This window comes from Fusarium musae, chromosome 2 (genome assembly GCF_019915245.1).
Source record: "Fusarium musae strain F31 chromosome 2, whole genome shotgun sequence".
Taxonomy (NCBI): domain Eukaryota; kingdom Fungi; phylum Ascomycota; class Sordariomycetes; order Hypocreales; family Nectriaceae; genus Fusarium; species Fusarium musae.
In genome coordinates, this window is record NC_058388.1 from 2,011,370 (window position 1) to 2,028,934 (window position 17,565).

General features: G+C 50.1%; 6 protein-coding genes across 6 annotated transcripts; 2 read left to right on the top strand and 4 right to left on the bottom strand.

Annotated features, from left to right (window-relative positions):
* On the bottom strand, positions 1 to 2,097 carry J7337_002562 (uncharacterized protein; the record flags this gene model as incomplete). The annotated part of the gene is made up of 1 exon (XM_044820289.1): positions 1 to 2,097. One exon carries the CDS (start codon positions 2,095 to 2,097, stop codon positions 1 to 3), a length of 2,097 nt encoding a protein of 698 aa, XP_044684589.1.
* A 490-nt stretch (positions 2,098 to 2,587) lies between these two features.
* HAT2 (Histone acetyltransferase type B subunit 2) lies at positions 2,588 to 4,206 on the bottom strand (the record flags this gene model as incomplete). The annotated part of the gene is made up of 6 exons (XM_044820290.1): positions 2,588 to 2,762; positions 2,816 to 3,301; positions 3,354 to 3,869; positions 3,946 to 3,979; positions 4,033 to 4,110; positions 4,170 to 4,206. The coding sequence occupies 6 exons, from the start codon at positions 4,204 to 4,206 to the stop codon at positions 2,588 to 2,590; spliced, it is 1,326 nt and encodes a 441-aa protein (XP_044684590.1).
* A 1,141-nt stretch (positions 4,207 to 5,347) lies between these two features.
* On the top strand, positions 5,348 to 9,583 carry J7337_002564 (uncharacterized protein; the record flags this gene model as incomplete). Its single annotated transcript, XM_044820291.1, has 3 exons — positions 5,348 to 5,651; positions 5,701 to 7,011; positions 7,059 to 9,583. The coding sequence occupies 3 exons, from the start codon at positions 5,348 to 5,350 to the stop codon at positions 9,581 to 9,583; spliced, it is 4,140 nt and encodes a 1,379-aa protein (XP_044684591.1).
* Positions 9,584 to 9,891: 308 nt separating this feature from the next.
* Positions 9,892 to 10,675, bottom strand: J7337_002565 (uncharacterized protein; the record flags this gene model as incomplete). The annotated part of the gene is made up of 3 exons (XM_044820292.1): positions 9,892 to 10,138; positions 10,209 to 10,472; positions 10,530 to 10,675. The coding sequence occupies 3 exons, from the start codon at positions 10,673 to 10,675 to the stop codon at positions 9,892 to 9,894; spliced, it is 657 nt and encodes a 218-aa protein (XP_044684592.1).
* Positions 10,676 to 11,902: 1,227 nt separating this feature from the next.
* J7337_002566 (uncharacterized protein) lies at positions 11,903 to 15,119 on the top strand (the record flags this gene model as incomplete). Its single annotated transcript, XM_044820293.1, has 2 exons — positions 11,903 to 12,993; positions 13,049 to 15,119. The coding sequence occupies 2 exons, from the start codon at positions 11,903 to 11,905 to the stop codon at positions 15,117 to 15,119; spliced, it is 3,162 nt and encodes a 1,053-aa protein (XP_044684593.1).
* Positions 15,120 to 15,518: 399 nt separating this feature from the next.
* On the bottom strand, positions 15,519 to 17,267 carry J7337_002567 (uncharacterized protein; the record flags this gene model as incomplete). The annotated part of the gene is made up of 1 exon (XM_044820294.1): positions 15,519 to 17,267. The coding sequence occupies one exon, from the start codon at positions 17,265 to 17,267 to the stop codon at positions 15,519 to 15,521; it is 1,749 nt and encodes a 582-aa protein (XP_044684594.1).
* Positions 17,268 to 17,565: the final 298 nt, after the last annotated feature.

The following is a 17,565-nucleotide window of genomic DNA, read 5'->3' on the forward strand; positions in this document are numbered from 1 at the left end:
TTAACCATTGTTGTTCAAATCGTTACCGGTGGCCTGGTTCTGGAAACCCATCGTATTGGGTGTGGTGGTGAAAGGGGGTGGACCAGAGCTTCCATTGGTAAACCAGATGTTCCAAGTCCTGGCCACTTCGTAATCGTCGTCATTCACTTCGGGGGTTGAGTTGCTGAAGAGTTCGCTGAGCGTGGTATTCCAGGCCTCAATCTCCTCTCTTTGAACGGGGACGCCCATGGCTCCCACCATCTCAGCGACTTCGTCAGCAGAAATTTCTTGATTCCCTACGCGAATTGCCTCTCCACCAGCTGGTATGTCGTTCATGCTCCCGCCAGGTGATGTGTTTTCGTTACGTGCTGCAGGCATGCGATATCCACGGTTGATCTCGGTATTGATGTCGTATTCGCCGTCGCTCTCGTCGTCAGCGTCGTCGGATTCCCTGTCCCAGTCTAGGTCCTCATGGTCAACTGATGACCAGGCCATAGCACGGAGGTGTTCGTCCAGATCATCGTCCTTAATCTCCTGTTGCTGTTCAGGGGTTAATTCATTCCAGCGTTTCTTGAGAGCGTGCTTGCGCTGCCAATGGTGAGTGTTGTCGGCTCTGTTGAGTTTCTTATCTTCCTCTGAGATGTACATCTCATCTTCAGTCGGGACGAGGTTCTCTCCCGTCTCAAAGTCAATATAGCCCCATAACATCATTTGAGTGACGTGGTCGTCTAGATGTAGTCCACGGGACGCTGCCTCGATCGGCAATATCTCATCAGGGCGCCCAAGATGAAGGACACCTTTCCCCCAGCCTTCCAGGTGACCAAGGCCAACGTCTTGGATAGGAACGCCATAAGCTGAGGGGTATCTTTCTCTCTGAATAAGCCCCCAAACAGTTGTAGGGAGAAGCAAGTCATAGCGAGCCTTGAGTTCCATGCATTCCGACATAGTTCTGTAGTTCTGTCGCATGAGGCATTGCCACAGAGGATATAGCCCTTTTTGGCCCATCATGAGCTGAACCATGTCAATGCTGATGGGGCTGAAAAAGGGGTGTGTAAAGGCCATTGAAAGTTTGATGATGAAGAAATACGCGTTGTAGAGGTGAATATTGGTCCAGTGCTTTCTACTCCTCAGAAATAGTTGTCTCTGGCGCGTAGTAGGGATCTCAAGGAGGACCCAGAGTCGGAGAAGGGTGCTGTGCATTGTGCGTGGCATGCGAAAACCCATGCGAGCCATCATTGCGATGATCTCGCGACAGTACCGATCACGGCCGATGACCAACTCAAGGTACTTAAAACCAGGAATCAGTCGAATCTGGCTGGGGTTTGTCTTCGCGGTTTCCCAGCGGCCCTCAAGGAACCGAGCATCATCAGTACTTGAATTGCGGTCCGCTGGATCTTTGATGAGGGCTCTGCCATAGAGCTTCCAGTGGAAGACTTTCCCAGCCTCGGGCGCATTGGTGTCAATCCACATACGAATGCAGGAGAGCATATGTCCCGTAATTGCATTTCGAAATGCAGGACTGGCAATGTACAGGCTCACGATGTCTCTGGGAGAGAGGTGCTTACCAATCTCAATGGCAAGCTCAAGGTTACAGCAGAGAGCCGTGATAAGATCGAGACTGGTGTGCTTGAGACTCAGGGTGAGATGATCAACCTCGTTCTCAATTTCATATGGATTATGCCCTCCAAATAGACCATGGGAGTAAGCTTTCGAGAACTTGACCCTCTTCGCGATGCTTAGTTGGCTGTCAGGCTCTTTGATTTCGATATCAGGGCCCGAATCGATGTTTGTGTCTATGTATTCGTTCCCGTGTTCGTAACAGCCTTCAGGATCGATGCCCATTGCGGCCAGCTCTTCGTTTGTGCGGGATTCGCGAGCTACTGCTTCCTCGAGTCGACGTCGCATGCCATCTGTTAGGAGTTCAAATTGCCACTCTGGATGTGTGAGGAGCTCATCTGGTGACTGGACTTGGTCTTCGCCTTGGTCCTGGGGAGTGGTTTGAGAGTTGACACTGGACTGAGCCGTGTTACTCGCGGCTGGCTGCATGCTGAAAATATCATGAGGGACATTGTTTGGCGCAGATGGTCCCGCATCTAGTTGAGATGAGTCGGAAGCCATAGAGATTGTGAAGAAGGGATAGACGAAAGCTCAGAGGAGCTGAATGATGTTCACAGATTTGCGGCGGTGTGATTGTAGAGCTGAAGTCGAAAGTCGTATCCGTAGTGCAAAGATACTTGGCTGTGCTTCGTGGGGCATGATTCAAGAAACAATGGCCAGGCAGCTGGCCTAGGTAGAGAAAAGAAAGGTGCTGCCAGGTGCTGCCAGTGTCAACTGTGCCAAGCGCCCGTGAGAAATTGGCGACACTGCTAAGAGCTGGGGTACTGAAGCACAAAAAGCATTTTATTTGATCCAGGGAGATACGTGAATAATTTGTTTGTTATCTTCTTTACGCCTCAAGCCCCTCTTGAGTGCTTGTACACCTGGCACTAGGATAACTATCTCGCCCCTCGATGCTGGTGGCATCTGTCTCTTGAAGCCAGCGCCTCCAGAGCTGCTGCGTCTCCTCATCCTATGAAGACCGGAACTTCTCCACGAACTTCCACCTCACCTATCGGTCGAGCTCATCGACAGGCAAGTCGCCGTCGTCCTTACCGACAATGGACTCGGCTACCTTCCAGATCTGCAGCAGATTGTCTTCCGCAGCGCTTGCTACAAGCCAAGGCTCGTTGAGATTCCAGCTGAAGTCAGCCAAATGGTTTGTATGACCGCCGTGCATGAAAAGTCTAGACTTGTTAGCTTTTGAATATAATTAAGCCTTGGCAGTTTCTGGGCGTACAATTCAGGGGGCCCGTCATCCTGGTCGTCAGGCAATACCTCCTCGCCAACCCGCGAAAGATCCCAAAAGATGATTCTTCGATCATAGCTGGCACTTCCCAGGATACCGGCCTCAGTCGGGTGCCAGGCTAGGGATGTAACAGCATCGTTGTGACCTTCCAAAGTGTGGACCTTCTCCTTGACATTTCTGAGGTCCCAGATGCCGATTGTCTTGTCGGCTGACGCAGTGGCCACGAGCACTTCCGAGTTGGGGTTGAACGCCAGAGCATTGATCGCATCAAGATGGCCGCGCTTAGCAGCAACAGCTGCCTTAGCGGTCTCGCTGTGACGTACGTCAACGATTTGGAGGGTCTGATCGTCGGACACGGAACCGATGAAGTTCTTTGAGATTGGATGATACTGAACATCGTTGACGATCTGAGTGTGATGAGTGTACTTGCGAGAAGGATTGAGGATTCTCGAATCACCCTTAAGGGTCTTCAAGTCCCTGAGTACAGTATGTGAGTAGAGCATTCTGAGTACCAGTGTTCAGTACTTACCAAAGACACATTGTGGTATCCTCGCTACCAGACGCTAAACACCCCTCCTCATGAGGATTCCAGTTCAGGCCGAAACCTTCGGCCTTGTGTCCAACAAGCTCAATCTGAGCGTTGACCTTTCCAAGGGAAGTGGGCTGGAGAGGGTGCTTCGTTCGGTCGAAGATAAGAATCTTGCCATCCACACAAAGAGTGGCGATAATGTCAGGATTCTGAGGTTGGTATCGAGCCTTGTTGACTTCTCCGGGGTGCTCGATCTTCTGAACGATCTCGCACTTGATAGCAGCGACATCACCAGACTTACCATAGCCACCAATCTCGCCTCGCTCGTCATCATAGTCCTTGGGATTGGGCGTTACAGCCTTTGGAATCTGAACATTGGCAATTTGAAGAAAGTTGGGGCTCTCATCTGAAGTGTGAGTGCCAAGTAGGAGGCGGTGAACTGAGTAATTCTTGCCTTCTGGCTCCTTGACGTCGGGAAACCATTGGACGGTCAGAGTAGGCCAAGTCAAAGCCGTTCTGGAAGATGAAAGTTAGATTAAGAATCCGTGGTAGTGATCAAAGACCTATGACTTGCCCGAGAATCATGTCATACAAGAACGGGCTGTTTTTCTTCCATGTCTTGTACTCTGTTTAGCGTCAGTACGGTTAGTGCATATTCTTGTCATTATATGCTCAATACCTTCATTAATCATGCGCTCGCCCTGGTCATCATCATCCTCGTGAGTCATCTCGACTGCGTTAATGTCAGTAACCATGTCTGTGCAGGTTTGCGGTTACGGGCAAGTTTAATTGCTTGCTTGTGAAGCGCAAACTCACTGTCCACATCGCGCTCTGCAGATTGAGCAGGTGCCATGATAACTTTTCTTATTTGCCGAGTTGACTATTTTGAGGTTGCTTAGAAGTAGAAAGAAATGTGTAAGATAACGATAAAAGCAAAGTAGGTACCTAGCAATTCGTTGGTGGAAAGAAATTGCGTGCACGGCTGAGGACGATGATTGTAGTTGACCAGGAAGGCTGAAAAGTGCCCCGGGTCGCGTCGCGCGTAAAGTGACAGACAGTACGGAGTACCTAGCAACGGTGAGCCACAGCGAGTGGAAGATCATTGTGGCTACCTCCTACCTTGGGTAGAGTACCCCACAACCACCACGGGGATTTGACTCACCCGACAGCGGGGGTAGCAATAAAGGCACCCTCAAGGAGCAAGAAAACACCGAACCTTGATACAGGGTGTCAAAATAAACTCAGTAATAAATCCACTAAATTTAGGCTCAATTTACCAAAATATTTTTATCACTTAGAGTTAAGGTCCTGAGTTTTCTTTCCTTCACTAGGGTACATAGGCAATAACTCCAAGCGCCGCACAAAACAGAGGAGTCTATAAGTACTTCAGAAGTAGACCGAGCCCCTCCATCACAGGTCTAGAGCCCCACCATCTCGCCGTAGGTACTGGGTTCCCTCAATGACTCTTGGACTTCACCTTCACCCTTCTACCTCATAAACCCTCACGGAACTCGACGGTACCCTACGATACGGCACATCTTGCGGAGTGTTGTGCAGTATCACTTGCTGAGGTCTGACTGCGCAGCTATAACACCATTCCGCTCGCAGATTGTTTGGCGCCACGTTGACTTACTCTCCTATCTCGCGATCCTGTTTTTACAGGACTTTCTACGTTTCCCGCCCAATTTCTTAGGGGTGTTTTCCCAATAAAACATCAAGTTGAATACATTTGACATTTTGTGTGGACTGAAAACTGTCTACGACCCGTCAAAATGGGGTGCGTACCTCTCGTTGCTCCTCATTCCTACCTCCAACAGCTGATTCTTTTCGTCGCAGTGTCCCCAAGTTCTTCAGATGGCTCTCAGAACGATATCCTGCCATTTCTCAACTCATCGCCGAAAATAGAATACCCGAATTCGACTGCCTTTATGTTCGTCGTCCGGTGCCTCCTGCCATCCCTCTACGCATACATGCTGACCGTCGCCTAGCTCGACATGAATGGTATCATACATAACTGTACCCACAAGGATGCGGGTGAGGATGTATCATTCCGCCTCAGCGAGGAGGAAATGTTCATTCGTATATTCAACTACATTGAGCATTTGTTCGGAAAGATCAAGCCCAAACAACTCTTTTTCATGGCTATTGACGGTGTTGCGCCGCGAGCCAAGATGAACCAGCAACGTTCTCGGCGTTTTAGGACTGCCCTCGATGCTGAAAAGGCCCGTGAAAAGGCCATCAAGGAAGGTGTCGAGCTTCCCAAAGAGGAGCCTTTTGACAGTAACTGCATCACCCCCGGTATGTTGAATTTACCAGGAATATCAATGACAAAATCTGATAAGCGCAGGCACGGAGTTCATGGCAAAATTATCCCAGCAATTGAGGTATTTCGTCAACAAGAAGGTGTCCGAGGACACAGATTGGCAGGGTTGTGAAATTGTGCTATCCGGCCACGAAGTTCCTGGCGAGGGAGAGCACAAGATCATGGAATATATTCGAAATGCTAAAGCCCAGCCAAACTACAACCAGAACGTCAGGCACTGCCTGTATGGTCTTGATGCTGATCTGATCATGCTCGGTCTGCTCAGCCACGACCCTCATTTCTGTCTTCTCCGAGAAGAGGTTACATTCGGACGGGCTTCAAAGACCAAGTCCAAAGAACTCGAGCATCAAAACTTCTATCTGCTTCATCTTTGCATAGTCAGAGAATATTTGGAGATGGAATTTCAAGAGCTTCAAAAGGATGGGACCCTGAGCTTTCCCTTTAATCTTGAAAGAGTCATTGATGACTTTATTTTGATGGCGTTCTTCGTGGGGAACGATTTCTTGCCCAACTTACCCAGTTTGCACATTAACGAAGGTGCTTTGGCAAAAATGTTTAGAATCTACAAATCTATCCTCCCGAAATGCGACGGATACATCAACGAGAATGGAGTTATCAATATGGAGCGACTACAGCGCCTCCTCGGCGAACTTTCCAAGACCGAAATCGATGCTTTCGAGAACGACGTATCTGATGAAAAGTGGTTCGCGTCAAAACAGATGGAAAAGAAACTTGAAAACAAAAACGCCGAAGCGAAAGCGCCCAAAGGGGGTCAGCTGGTGATCACCTCAGCGCAGCGCGATTTATGGAAACAAAAGATTCGACCCTATATTTCGAAACGCTCCGAACATCCTTTGGACCTCGGTACAAGTCTAAAGGCCGCTGATCGTAAGTTTGTTCAGGACTTGGCCGATTCAATGCACCTCCAGTGGTCCACTAAGGAGGACGATGAGGGGCACCGTCATCTGATTGTATCTTTCCCCCCCAAGGTCAAGGATAATGCCGACGACGAGGAGGATGATGATGACGACGAGGAGGGTAATCTAGCTGCCTACCGAGTAATGAAGACGTACGACAAGGCGATGGTGATCGACTTGACTCCCGAAGATGCCCAGAAGCATTACGAGAAGCTCTACCAAGACAAATACCAAGGCTGGAAGACAAAATACTATCTCCAGAAGTTTGAAGAGTGGGCACCTGACAATTACGACAAGGAGCTCACAGCGCTTTGCGAGAACTACGTCCAGGGTCTCCAGTGGGTCTTGTACTACTACTATCAAGGAATTGCATCATGGCCTTGGTTCTACGGGTACCATTATGCACCACTTATTTCCGGTACGTAACATGGCGGTATATGCATTCTTGTAGCTGACAATTTGTAGATGTCGTCAAGGGTGTCGGTGCGGACCTCAACTTCAAAAAAGGCCAACCTTTTTTGCCATACGAACAACTCATGGGTGTGTTACCGGACCGGAGTAAGAAGATCGTCCCTAAGGTTTACCATGACCTGATGACGAATCCTGACTCTCCAATCATTGACTTCTATCCACGAGACTTCGAACTCGACATGAATGGCAAGAAAATGGACTGGGAAGCAGTTGTCAAGATTCCCTTCATCGACGAAAAACGCTTATTGACCGCGATGGCCCCCAAAAACGAGTTGCTGGAACCTGATGAGAAGGCTCGCAACGGGTTTGGGGTTCCTCTGAAGTTCACCTATTCCCCTGAAGTCGATTTTGTGTATCCTTCACCACTACCTGGCGTTTTCCCAGAGATCCAGAACTGTCGCTGTATTGAGAATATCTTCGACCTTCCGGACATGGAGGGACTTGAATACTTGTCAGGCTTGACTAACGGTGCTTTGCTAAGTGTCGATGCACTGGCCGGCTTCCCTTCGCTGCACACTCTTCCGTATACCGCCCAACTCGTTGAAGGGTACGGTGTCAATGTATTCCAGGCTGACAGCAGAAACCCGAGCATCTGTGTCACACTGACTGAAACGGAGAATCGTACCAAGATAGAAACTTGGAAGGCCAAAATAGGCCAACGATGCTTCGTTGGATACCCATTCCTTCAGGAAGCCAAAGTCATCAAGGTGCAAGACGAACTTTTCAGCTACGAAATGGCCGACAATGGTAAAGATATTGTGACGAAGGACCACAATAACAGGGAGGCTGCCGATTGGGCCAAAGAGGCTGATTATCTGGAGAACTGGCATGCCAAACGCTTGGCAATTACCATCGGACAGGTTGAGTGTTTGGTATATGTCCATATGCTGAAGGGTCTCATTCGTACGGAGGAGGGAGCCCTGATTAAAGAGTATGCTGAGAATCCCAGTCTGAGAAGCACCTATGCTGCGCAGACCATTGTTGACGAAGTCGTCAACGAAGATGAACGCTTCATTGAAAAAGAGGCGTTGCCAATCGATGAAGAATTCCCTCGGGGTACGCGTGCGTTTTTCCTGGGAGAGTACGCATACGGACGCCCCCTTGAAGTTGCTGCCCACGCCAATAACAAGGCTGAGATCGTTGTTTCGATGCTGAAGAATAAGGAACCGGACTTTGCGAAGCAAATTATCCACCAGGCAGAACGCTCCAACCCCTACACCCCTTCTTTTGCTGTTGCCAAGCAGTTGGGAATTCATCCTCTTGTTCTGAGCAAGATTACATCTTCGTATCAAATTATCAATTCTGCTGGACTTCGACTGAATTTGGGACTGAATTTGAAATTTGAAGGACGAAAACTCAAGGTTCTGGGCTACTCAAGGAAGTCTCACACGGGCTGGGAATTCAGTGGCATGGCAATCAAGTTGATTGCTGACTACATGGTTGCCTTCCCCGATTTCTTTGCGGCCATCCAGAGGGAACCTCAGAAGAGCGAGGTTCTCGAAACCGATCTTTGGAACGACCCCAGTGTTGCTTCACAGAGAGTCAAGGAGATCGTAGCCTGGCTCAAGAAGCAGGAGACCAGCAAATTCGAGCGTGTTCCTTTGGAAGCTGAGCAACTCGACTCCGAGGTTGTTAAGGCCCTGGCTAATGTCGGAGAACAAATTCATGCTGCTTCTCAAGATATTGAAATTAAAAAGCTGCGTAGTGTTCCTCGTTCAGCGCTTCTCAAGCCGTCTGATGCTGAGATGGTGCTCGGCAGTCAGAACTTTGCCCTGGGAGATCGGGTGACTTACGTCTCTGCCGCTGGAAAAGTTCCTATCGCGACCCGTGGAACTGTTGCTGGTATCAGCCGCACAGCTACCGCTCTGCTTTTAGATGTTGTCTGGGACACATCGTTCATGAGTGGCACTACGCTTAACGAGAGAGCTCCGATGTTCCGTGGACAAACTGTGGCATCTTCTTCGGTCCTGAATACCACGAACAAACAAGTAATCTCAACCACAAGCAAGTCACAACAGCGACGACCGGTCCCCGCCGCCCACGGTGGATATGCGAATGTGGGTGTCACACAATATAAGGATGCTCCGGCACCTGGTCCGCTTCGTGGTGGATGGCGCGGAGCCTTGAATGGCTCCAACTCACCTGGGCGCAACTCCCCTGGACGAGGACGAGGCAACGGCGCTCGTGGAGGTGCTCCTAACCTCATGCACAGCACCTTGGTTTACCGGAATGGCCCTCCCGACGGCGCATCTCAAGGCCAGGACGCTAATGGGCACGGAACTCAAGGTAGAGGAGGTCGTGGTCGCGCACGCGGTACCCATCATAGTCCCCCCGGTCCTGAGAGGCACCAAGGGGTCGAGCCCCCGCAAGAACAGAAATATGGCAATGTTCCTCCACCAGCCAGCCTTGACTCATCCCGAGGCAGGGGCCGTGGACGTGGACGTGGTGGAAGAGGGCGAGGCGGAGCCAGCCGCGGACGAGGCAACGGAGGAGCTGCTGGTGGTGGAACCCAAGGCTAGATGCCTCGCAGTTCTGATTCATACTTGTACGGGCGATGACTGATGGATTGTTCATGATGCCGTGTTACAGCATGCTGTTAAAACACTTGGATTGTTTAAGACATAGCCAGCGCTGAGATAAAAGTTGTGGATGTGAAAATGTACGATAGATAAAAGCTGGATACTTGTATCACGTAGTCACGAATGCAAACAGATCTTGTCAGAGGGACCATTCCCGCATAGAGTTACAATTATGGCTTTGTCAAAGACTCGGGGGCCATATTACACCACGAATGCAATTTCAAGAACACAAACGTATTTGTCTATCATTAGTAGCTCTTCTTATGACCATCTTTCTTCTTAGGCTTGAGAGCAGGAAGTTGGAACTTAGGCGACTCTCCCCATTTCAAAGCCCTCCAGTGACCGATATCCCGGGACTGGTCCCAAGTTAGAAACCCGACCCACGGCTGAACATTGTAATGGAGCTTGAGCTTCACGTCATCTATCTCGGCGACCTTCCCACTGGGGTGGGTGATCTGATACTTTGGCTTCTGATTTTTGAGGCCGATAAAGCCACTATAATATCTTTAGTTTATGTGTAAATACTTGCGGATGCAGAGAGACTTGCCGTTCAGGATCGATGGACTTGCCCTCAGCGCTACGCTTTAGCTTCTTCATCGCAACAGGTCCAATGTTCTGGAGATGGTCGGCGCTGGGGTTGGTAATGATTTTATCCCAGATAACAGCCTCATTAGTCGAATTCTTGGGGCCAGGCCACTCAGCAGTGACATAGACAAAAACCTGCTTGGTATTCCATGTAAAGAGGCTCCTCAAGTCAGCATCGAGGTTGAATCGAATGATGGCGTATTCCTCCTTCTTAGAGCTGTAGTAGTGTGGTCGGCCCTTTACACTGCAAGACAGAAGATAGTCAGTATATAATGTTCGGTTCTAGAAGGAGAAGACATACACTTGAGCGCTTGTCTTCTGGAATATGCCAGCATCGGGCGCCCGTGGGGCCAAGAGGTCAGACACAGCGATAAAAGCTGCGACCACAAATGCGACAGTGGTAAAGAAACCAAAGGTGTTTTGAATACGTGTGAGAGAATTGTACATGGTGAGCTTTTGATTAGCTGCAGTTGCAGCTTTTGCTCTCGAAGTGTTGTACAAAAAGCAAAGGAGAGCTTGAAGGAGAAACGTTGACAATGTCGCGTCTTGGTGTTCGAGTTGTTGGAGCTACTGGCCACGTTTTGGGACGGACGAGACGTGCAGTCTAAGGTAAGTTAGGTGAACGCTGGAGCTTTGAGATTTCGGCCTTGTGATTGGACCGCTGTGTGTTCTCTGAACTCCACTGCCCAATTGGACTGGATTCAGTAAAGATGATCTCATTGAAGAGGTATCACATAGAAAATCCAATTATTGATCAATGTGGACACGGGAATCCCTCATATTCCAACATCCACACAGGACTTGCAGTGCTTCATGTTGAAATAGTGTAGGTACCCAAATCAATATGTAGAACCTGTTGGACGTGTTCAACCCCCATTAGATTGGATCCTGGGAGGCTAACATTTTGACAGCTCAGTAATCCTACCTTACCAGCTTACCTAAAGTACTAAGGTAAGGTAGGCGTCTACCTAAGGTACCTACGTAGGTACCTAGTCATGGATCACTATCTGGGCTCCAAGTCTCTGCCGAAGCCGCACTAATTGGAGCGTAGCCCCACTGGAAGCCAGCCAAGCCAGTGGAGCGTCTAGTGGTCTCGCTTGGACCGTCCATGCAAACTTGCATTCAGCAACTCAGGGAAGACAATATACTCGATTCAAGAAGTCACCGTTCTTTGCTCATGAAAGTTTGTGCTCTTCATACTCGACGGCCCTGCATGTAACTCAGGGAGCCTCTTATATCTGCTATACGAACATCTGGCGGCTGCTGATGACCGCCTCATAGCCTGCCGCATCGTGAACTGCCAGGGTGAAAAGCTGGAGGCCCACGCACAGTCTTCGTCAATAGGTGATCAGTGGAGGAAAAAGGCTCGATGGGAGTGCGCATTGCTCTTCTTCTTTCCTTTCAATACTGCTGCGTATTCCGCTGAGCTTCGCTCTAATTCGTTTTAGCCCTCTCGCACGCTATTACTCCGCCGCCAACTCTTTCCCGGACTATGGGTAGGCTCCTTGTCTACTCTTCGTGGAATGTTCCTGCTGACACCTTTTGCAGAGCTCCGGGTGAAGAATCGAAGATGAAATCACGGATTGTCAGTCTCTCGCTGCACTTGCAAAGATACATCCTAGTTACTGATATTCAGAGCAGAGAGCGATCAATGACCAGAAACCACGAAGCTCGATGGGTGGCGGGCAATCTACTCAAGCAAGAAGTTACTCCAGCGAACCCCTATATGATCGACCGAGCAAGCGAGTCAAGCCATCCGGGCCTGAACTATCCAACACGAATTTGTCCCGCTTCTTCCCTCCCCCGAGTTCTATCCACCAGCCGCTAGAAGCAATCGAAGACGAAGAAACGCAAAGCTCGCCGCAAAAGTATCACGATTTGACCCGAGAAGACTCTATGGTCGAAACTATCGATGGCTCAAGCATCATCAGTTTCGGTAGGACTGCAGGAGCTACGAGCAACCAGCAAGAGTACCGCAATGTTCACCGTCACAACAGCGTGAAACGTCCCCGACGGCGGCGCAGACAGGAATCCAAAATATCCTCATCACCTATCGAAATTGATGATACGAGTGCCGTTGCGCACCGAAACCTTGCTCCTCAAACTTCACACCCCCCTACAAGCCCAGACCAATTAGCTGGGGAAAATGAGGATGGTCCGCCACCCGCCAACGTCACGTCTGATGTCGTTTCTCATCCAAAGCGGCCAGCAACAGAATATAATCAGAGCGCGCCAAAGCGGTTCAAGGTGCACTCGCAGCAGTCTGATGATGAGCTTACGCCTAGAGCTCCCGGGCCCCGTGAGACAGCCAAGAAACCTAGCTTCCCGAAGCTAATTTCACAACCGCGAATCCAACGGGGTGACATACAGTCTACCACATTCAAAGCAACAAAAGCCATGCCGGGGCGCGAAAACCTGGCTAACAAGGCATTACCGTCGAAAGAGGTTCCCTTAGAGGCTGCAGTCTGTGGGAAGTACTCATTCTCTCCAGCAGACAGTATTGAGCCAGTCACCCTTCGACTTGGTCCCCACGCTGCTGAGCCCATGCATGAGAATATCGGAGATCTCTCCTGGCTTCAAATTTCGCGGTCTTCAATCCAAGATGTCAAACACAGTAACACCAATAGCCCCATTGTCCTCATAGGTCGCTCAGCCAGAGCATCTTTTTCCTGCGGTAAACTCGCACTGAAGTTTCTGACCGATGCAGACGCCTCATTCTTCATCCACTGGTTGCAAGGCTTGCCATGCCTCTCTGAGTGCAGCACGTAAGTGCTTGTCGAAACTTCATGGCTTTCTAGAGATAAACTAACAATTCCCCAGAAGCAAGCTGGATGCAACATTTCATTGCGCAAAGAAAGAGGCCGACGGTTACAGGACAAACTCAGCGAAGGCATCTGGTATATTCTTACCGTATGAAAGTCATAGAGCCCACGGTTTCAGATCCCAGCAGCACCACAGAGATCCTTTCTTAGGTGATCCTGTCTCGCCTGGCCTTCCTGTTTCGAAACAAAAGAAGCTCAGGGATGGGATGCAAAGCATCCTTGAGCCAAACGATGTTGTGCAAATGGAACCACCCGTCACCGATGATGTGTTTACAGGGTTGGCTCGCAACCAAAGGCTCGGGACTCGGCAATCAACCAGGGAATCTCCGCAATCTCAACATGGAAGAACCCCGAAACCATGGACGGCTTGCAATCCTGGTTGGGAGAAAAAATGGCACAGATCTTTGGTGTGGCCTCCAACAGGAAAGAACCGGGCAACAGTCGATAAAGATGATATTCAACGGCTGGATGAAGGCGAATTTCTCAACGACAATATTATCAGCTTTTATCTTCGCTATCTACAAGCCCAGCTTGAGAAAGAGCGGCCAGAGGTCCTCAAGAAGGTGTACATTTTTAGTACATTTTTCTTCGAGAAGCTCAGGTCAAATCGCGGCAAGATCAACTATGATGGGGTCAAAGCCTGGACTGCCCGCGTCGAACTGCTGTCATACGAGTTCATTGTTGTTCCCGTTAACGAAAACGCGCACTGGTACCTGGCCATCATATACAATGCACCTCGGCTTCTGCAACAAGAGGTGAAAGCGGAACCAAGCATCGAGAAGGAGTCTTGGAATACACAAGATGCAATAATTGTTGAGGATAATGACGCAGTAATGAATCGTGCGGAGAGTCTTCCTGCTGCAACAAAGCCTCCCATTGTGTCTATAGATGTGGAAGTTGCCCGCTCAACCAGAAGCCGGGCGATTAATGACAGCAACCATTTTCTAATTGATGACAAGCATACGCCGAGCATAGTGACTCCTGGCAGAACAAGCAAACGACAGTCAACTGGAGGAAACCAGAAGTTCAGCCTTGACGATTCAAAAATCATTACACTCGACTCGCTAGGCTCATCGCATGCACCAACCTGCAGGTGTCTAAAGGACTATCTCTTTGAGGAAGCAAGGCACAAGAAGGGCCTCGAGATCAATAGTCTACCCAGCGGCATGACTGCTCGAGGCATTCCGATGCAAGACAATTTCTGCGACTGTGGTGTGTACGTCCTGGGTTACATGGAAAATTTCCTGAAGGACCCAGATGAGGCTGTTCGAAGACTCCTTCACAAAGAAGACACCGAATGGAAAATCAACGCCCCTGAGATCCGTGCCAAGGTGAGGGATCTTCTCTTCGAATGTCAAGAGAAGCAGCATGAGCGTCTAGAAAAAGAAAAGGAGATAAAGAGACAGCGGAGGGCAACAAGGGGTCCCGTCTCCTCACCACAGATACCTGCCTCTTCACCACAGGTGCCCCGAAGAGAACCAGAGACACCACAAGTTAGCCGTTATCTAACGAACCCGTCAGTAAACGGCGCCAGTGGCTCGCCCATTGAGGCGGATAGACAAACAGGGACCACTTCTTCATATTTTGCAGTCGCTTCTGCCGAGAGGCCAGGCCAGTCCCCAACGTCCAAAAGAATTGATGAGCCACCCCTCGTCCAACCTCTCAGAGAGGACTCGGGCAATGAGTCTAAGGCCTCTAGCTCAGGAGATGTGTATCATTCGGCTCGATCATCGCCTATCAACAGCGTACCACCTGTCCCTCCTGGGTTGACCACAGAAGTCTTGCGCGACGAGCGGCCGCTTAAGCAGCCTTCAACTCCTGAATTCGTACACAAGTTACCTGACTCACCTGATGACATGGCCCCAACAGCCACTTCATCTACTGTGAAGAGGGCTAGTTCGCCGCTGCTCTCTCTAGTAACAAGACAGCATCCCTCGCCAGGATCTCAAGGCAGCCAGCGAGCTGTTCTGCTCGAACAGACTGTTGTGAGAAGCATAGAGGACGACATGTCACCTCCAAAAGGGCCACAATATGACGGAGTTGATCAGTCTATCGACTTGACAGTATAAAATTATTTTCTGTCTTCGTCGGTGATGGCACGACGAGTTTGTCTGTGGGAACAGGGTGTCCGGGGATTTAGCCCTTACAGCTATGTATGATTAAGATAGTTTCAGGCGCTATAGCATGTTATCACTCCAGGTCCCTAGGTTCCGGCTGCTCGGGGCACGAAATCGGAAGGGAAAGAGTTGACATAACGAAAGAGAGACATTAGAGGTGTAGAAAGACGATCAAAGTTTATACCCATCACAAAGGCTTTTTCCTATTTAACACCCAACTCCTGAAGCATCATCGGTCCCCAGACCTATTCATCCCCAATATGCATGCTAATGATATATAACATGTGGTGTGAGTTGCAGTCTCCTCCACGTCTATTGAGTGGTTGGTTGTCAAGTATCTATTATGCTTTTTTATTCATCTTGCTCGTCTCCATTCGAGCTCTCATTCGTGCCGTTTACCGCCGGCCGCTGTATCCTTGGAATCTCGAAAATAAAACCTCCATTGCGTCCAGCCTTTGCGGGAGGGTTCCATCTGCCAAGGCGATGTTCGTTTCCGATAGCTACAGCCACGCAAAGGCCATCTTTGCCTCTATCGCCACGCTCAAATATGTCGATATCGTTTACAACACCATGAAGAGGGCCATGAACATTCTGGTCATGTGACGTCTTCTCTCCGTCTTCATGCTTGGCGAGGACCCCACGGAACTCAATCTTGCGCTTATCCTCACTGAGTTGCCAGATTCGGATATGACCATCCCAACTGCCAGTCAGAATAACGTCAGAGTAGGGAATGGTTCGGATAGCGGTGATCCAGCGGGGTGTGGGAGGTGGCACGATCTTGGAGTCTGGGTTCACCTCGGCCGATGCCTCCTCGGGCTCCAGGGGCGGGTCGATACCATGTGCAATGGGCTCTATGTACACAGGCTTCTTCTTCTGCACACTCCATAGAGCAATAGCACCGTTGTCGCTCCCCGTGACAAAGAGATCGTCGTCGATCATGGCTACTCGGTCCATGCTACCTTCGTGAAGGAGAGATCGAGGGTGAACACCCGTAGGACGTGACTTCTTGTCTACAGCACCACCGCGGAAGACAAGCTGTGTCTCCTCAGCGACCTTCCAGAGACGCGCAGTACGGTCTCGTGCGCCAACGCTAACACATCGCTCTTGCGCAAGGGCATCGACATCGAGAATTTCGTCCTGGTGACCAAACAGCGTTTCAACGTAGGCCATTTCATCTAAGCTCCAGACCTTTACCGTGCGGTCCTTGGAGCATGAGTAAAGCTGATTCGTTCCTCTTCGGAAGACGAGTCCAGTAACAGCGTCTCTGTGATGTGTGAAAACCTTGATGGGCTTGAGGGCATGGGCGTCGTAGATAATAAGCTTCCGGTCTGCACCACCAGTGGCTACATATTTACCATCGGGAGAGGCTGCAACAGCAAGAATACGGTCTGTATGGCGCTGATAGTTCTTTTCTTTTGACTTTGTCGTATTTCCCTTTAGCCACGCCTCCAGCACAGGCCGCTTCCTCGGAGGTGCTGGGGGCTTTTTTGGCTTCCGCTTGGTTGTCTGCGGGTACTGGTGTTGTGGGAGATCTTGGGTCTTCCATTTCTGTAGATATAGATCCTTCGTTGTGGTGTAGATGTAGGGGGCGCATGTAGCGATGGCAGTGACAGTGTTGGTGTTGCTTCGGAAGAAGGTACGCGAAGCGTCGTCAAATCCTAATTCCGAGGCCAATTGGCGATACACCCGACCTTTGCCCTCTGCTACATCCTCCTGCAGTCGCTCGGCAATCAGATCCCGGTCAATATCGGCAGCATCAAAACCAGTAACGTCCACGCGCTCCTTGATGTTCTCGAGGTATCGCTCTGCTAGCCGCCGTCTTCGCTCAGCGGCAGTCTCGCCCTCCTCCTCATCAGACCCGCTGTCATCCATTTCAACGTCACTCGCGACTGAGGCGCTATCGTGGCTCTCGTCATCGTCAGAATCGCTCCCAGAGATAGACTCGTCGTCTCGCTCGACTCGCTTGTTGGTGGGGCCGGCATTCTTCGAATTTATCTTGCCAGCAGATTTTGAAGGCGCAACTCTTTTCTTTGGTTGTTCTGAAGTCTCAGTACGCTTTCGCTTCTTCTGTGCACCTGGAACCGTAAAAAAGGACGACATTGTGGCAACGTCGTGAACTAGGCTGTCTGTTCACGACCTTTGACCCGCCTCGAAGATAAATTTCTAGACTCAGAAAAAAAAAAAGATGAGCGACAGTGGATCGCGGAAAATCTAGCTGACAATCGAGCATTCAACTGGCCAGCCAGAGCCTGGCAAGTGGGTCTGGTTTTTCCGTTTCAGGCGGTCGAGAGAGGCACAAACGAACCTGGTATGGGAAGCTTCCCGGGCAAGTGTTGACGCGCAGCGCTACAGCCTAAGGAGAGCTTGCTTGCTTGGTTGCTACTACTGGACCTTGAAG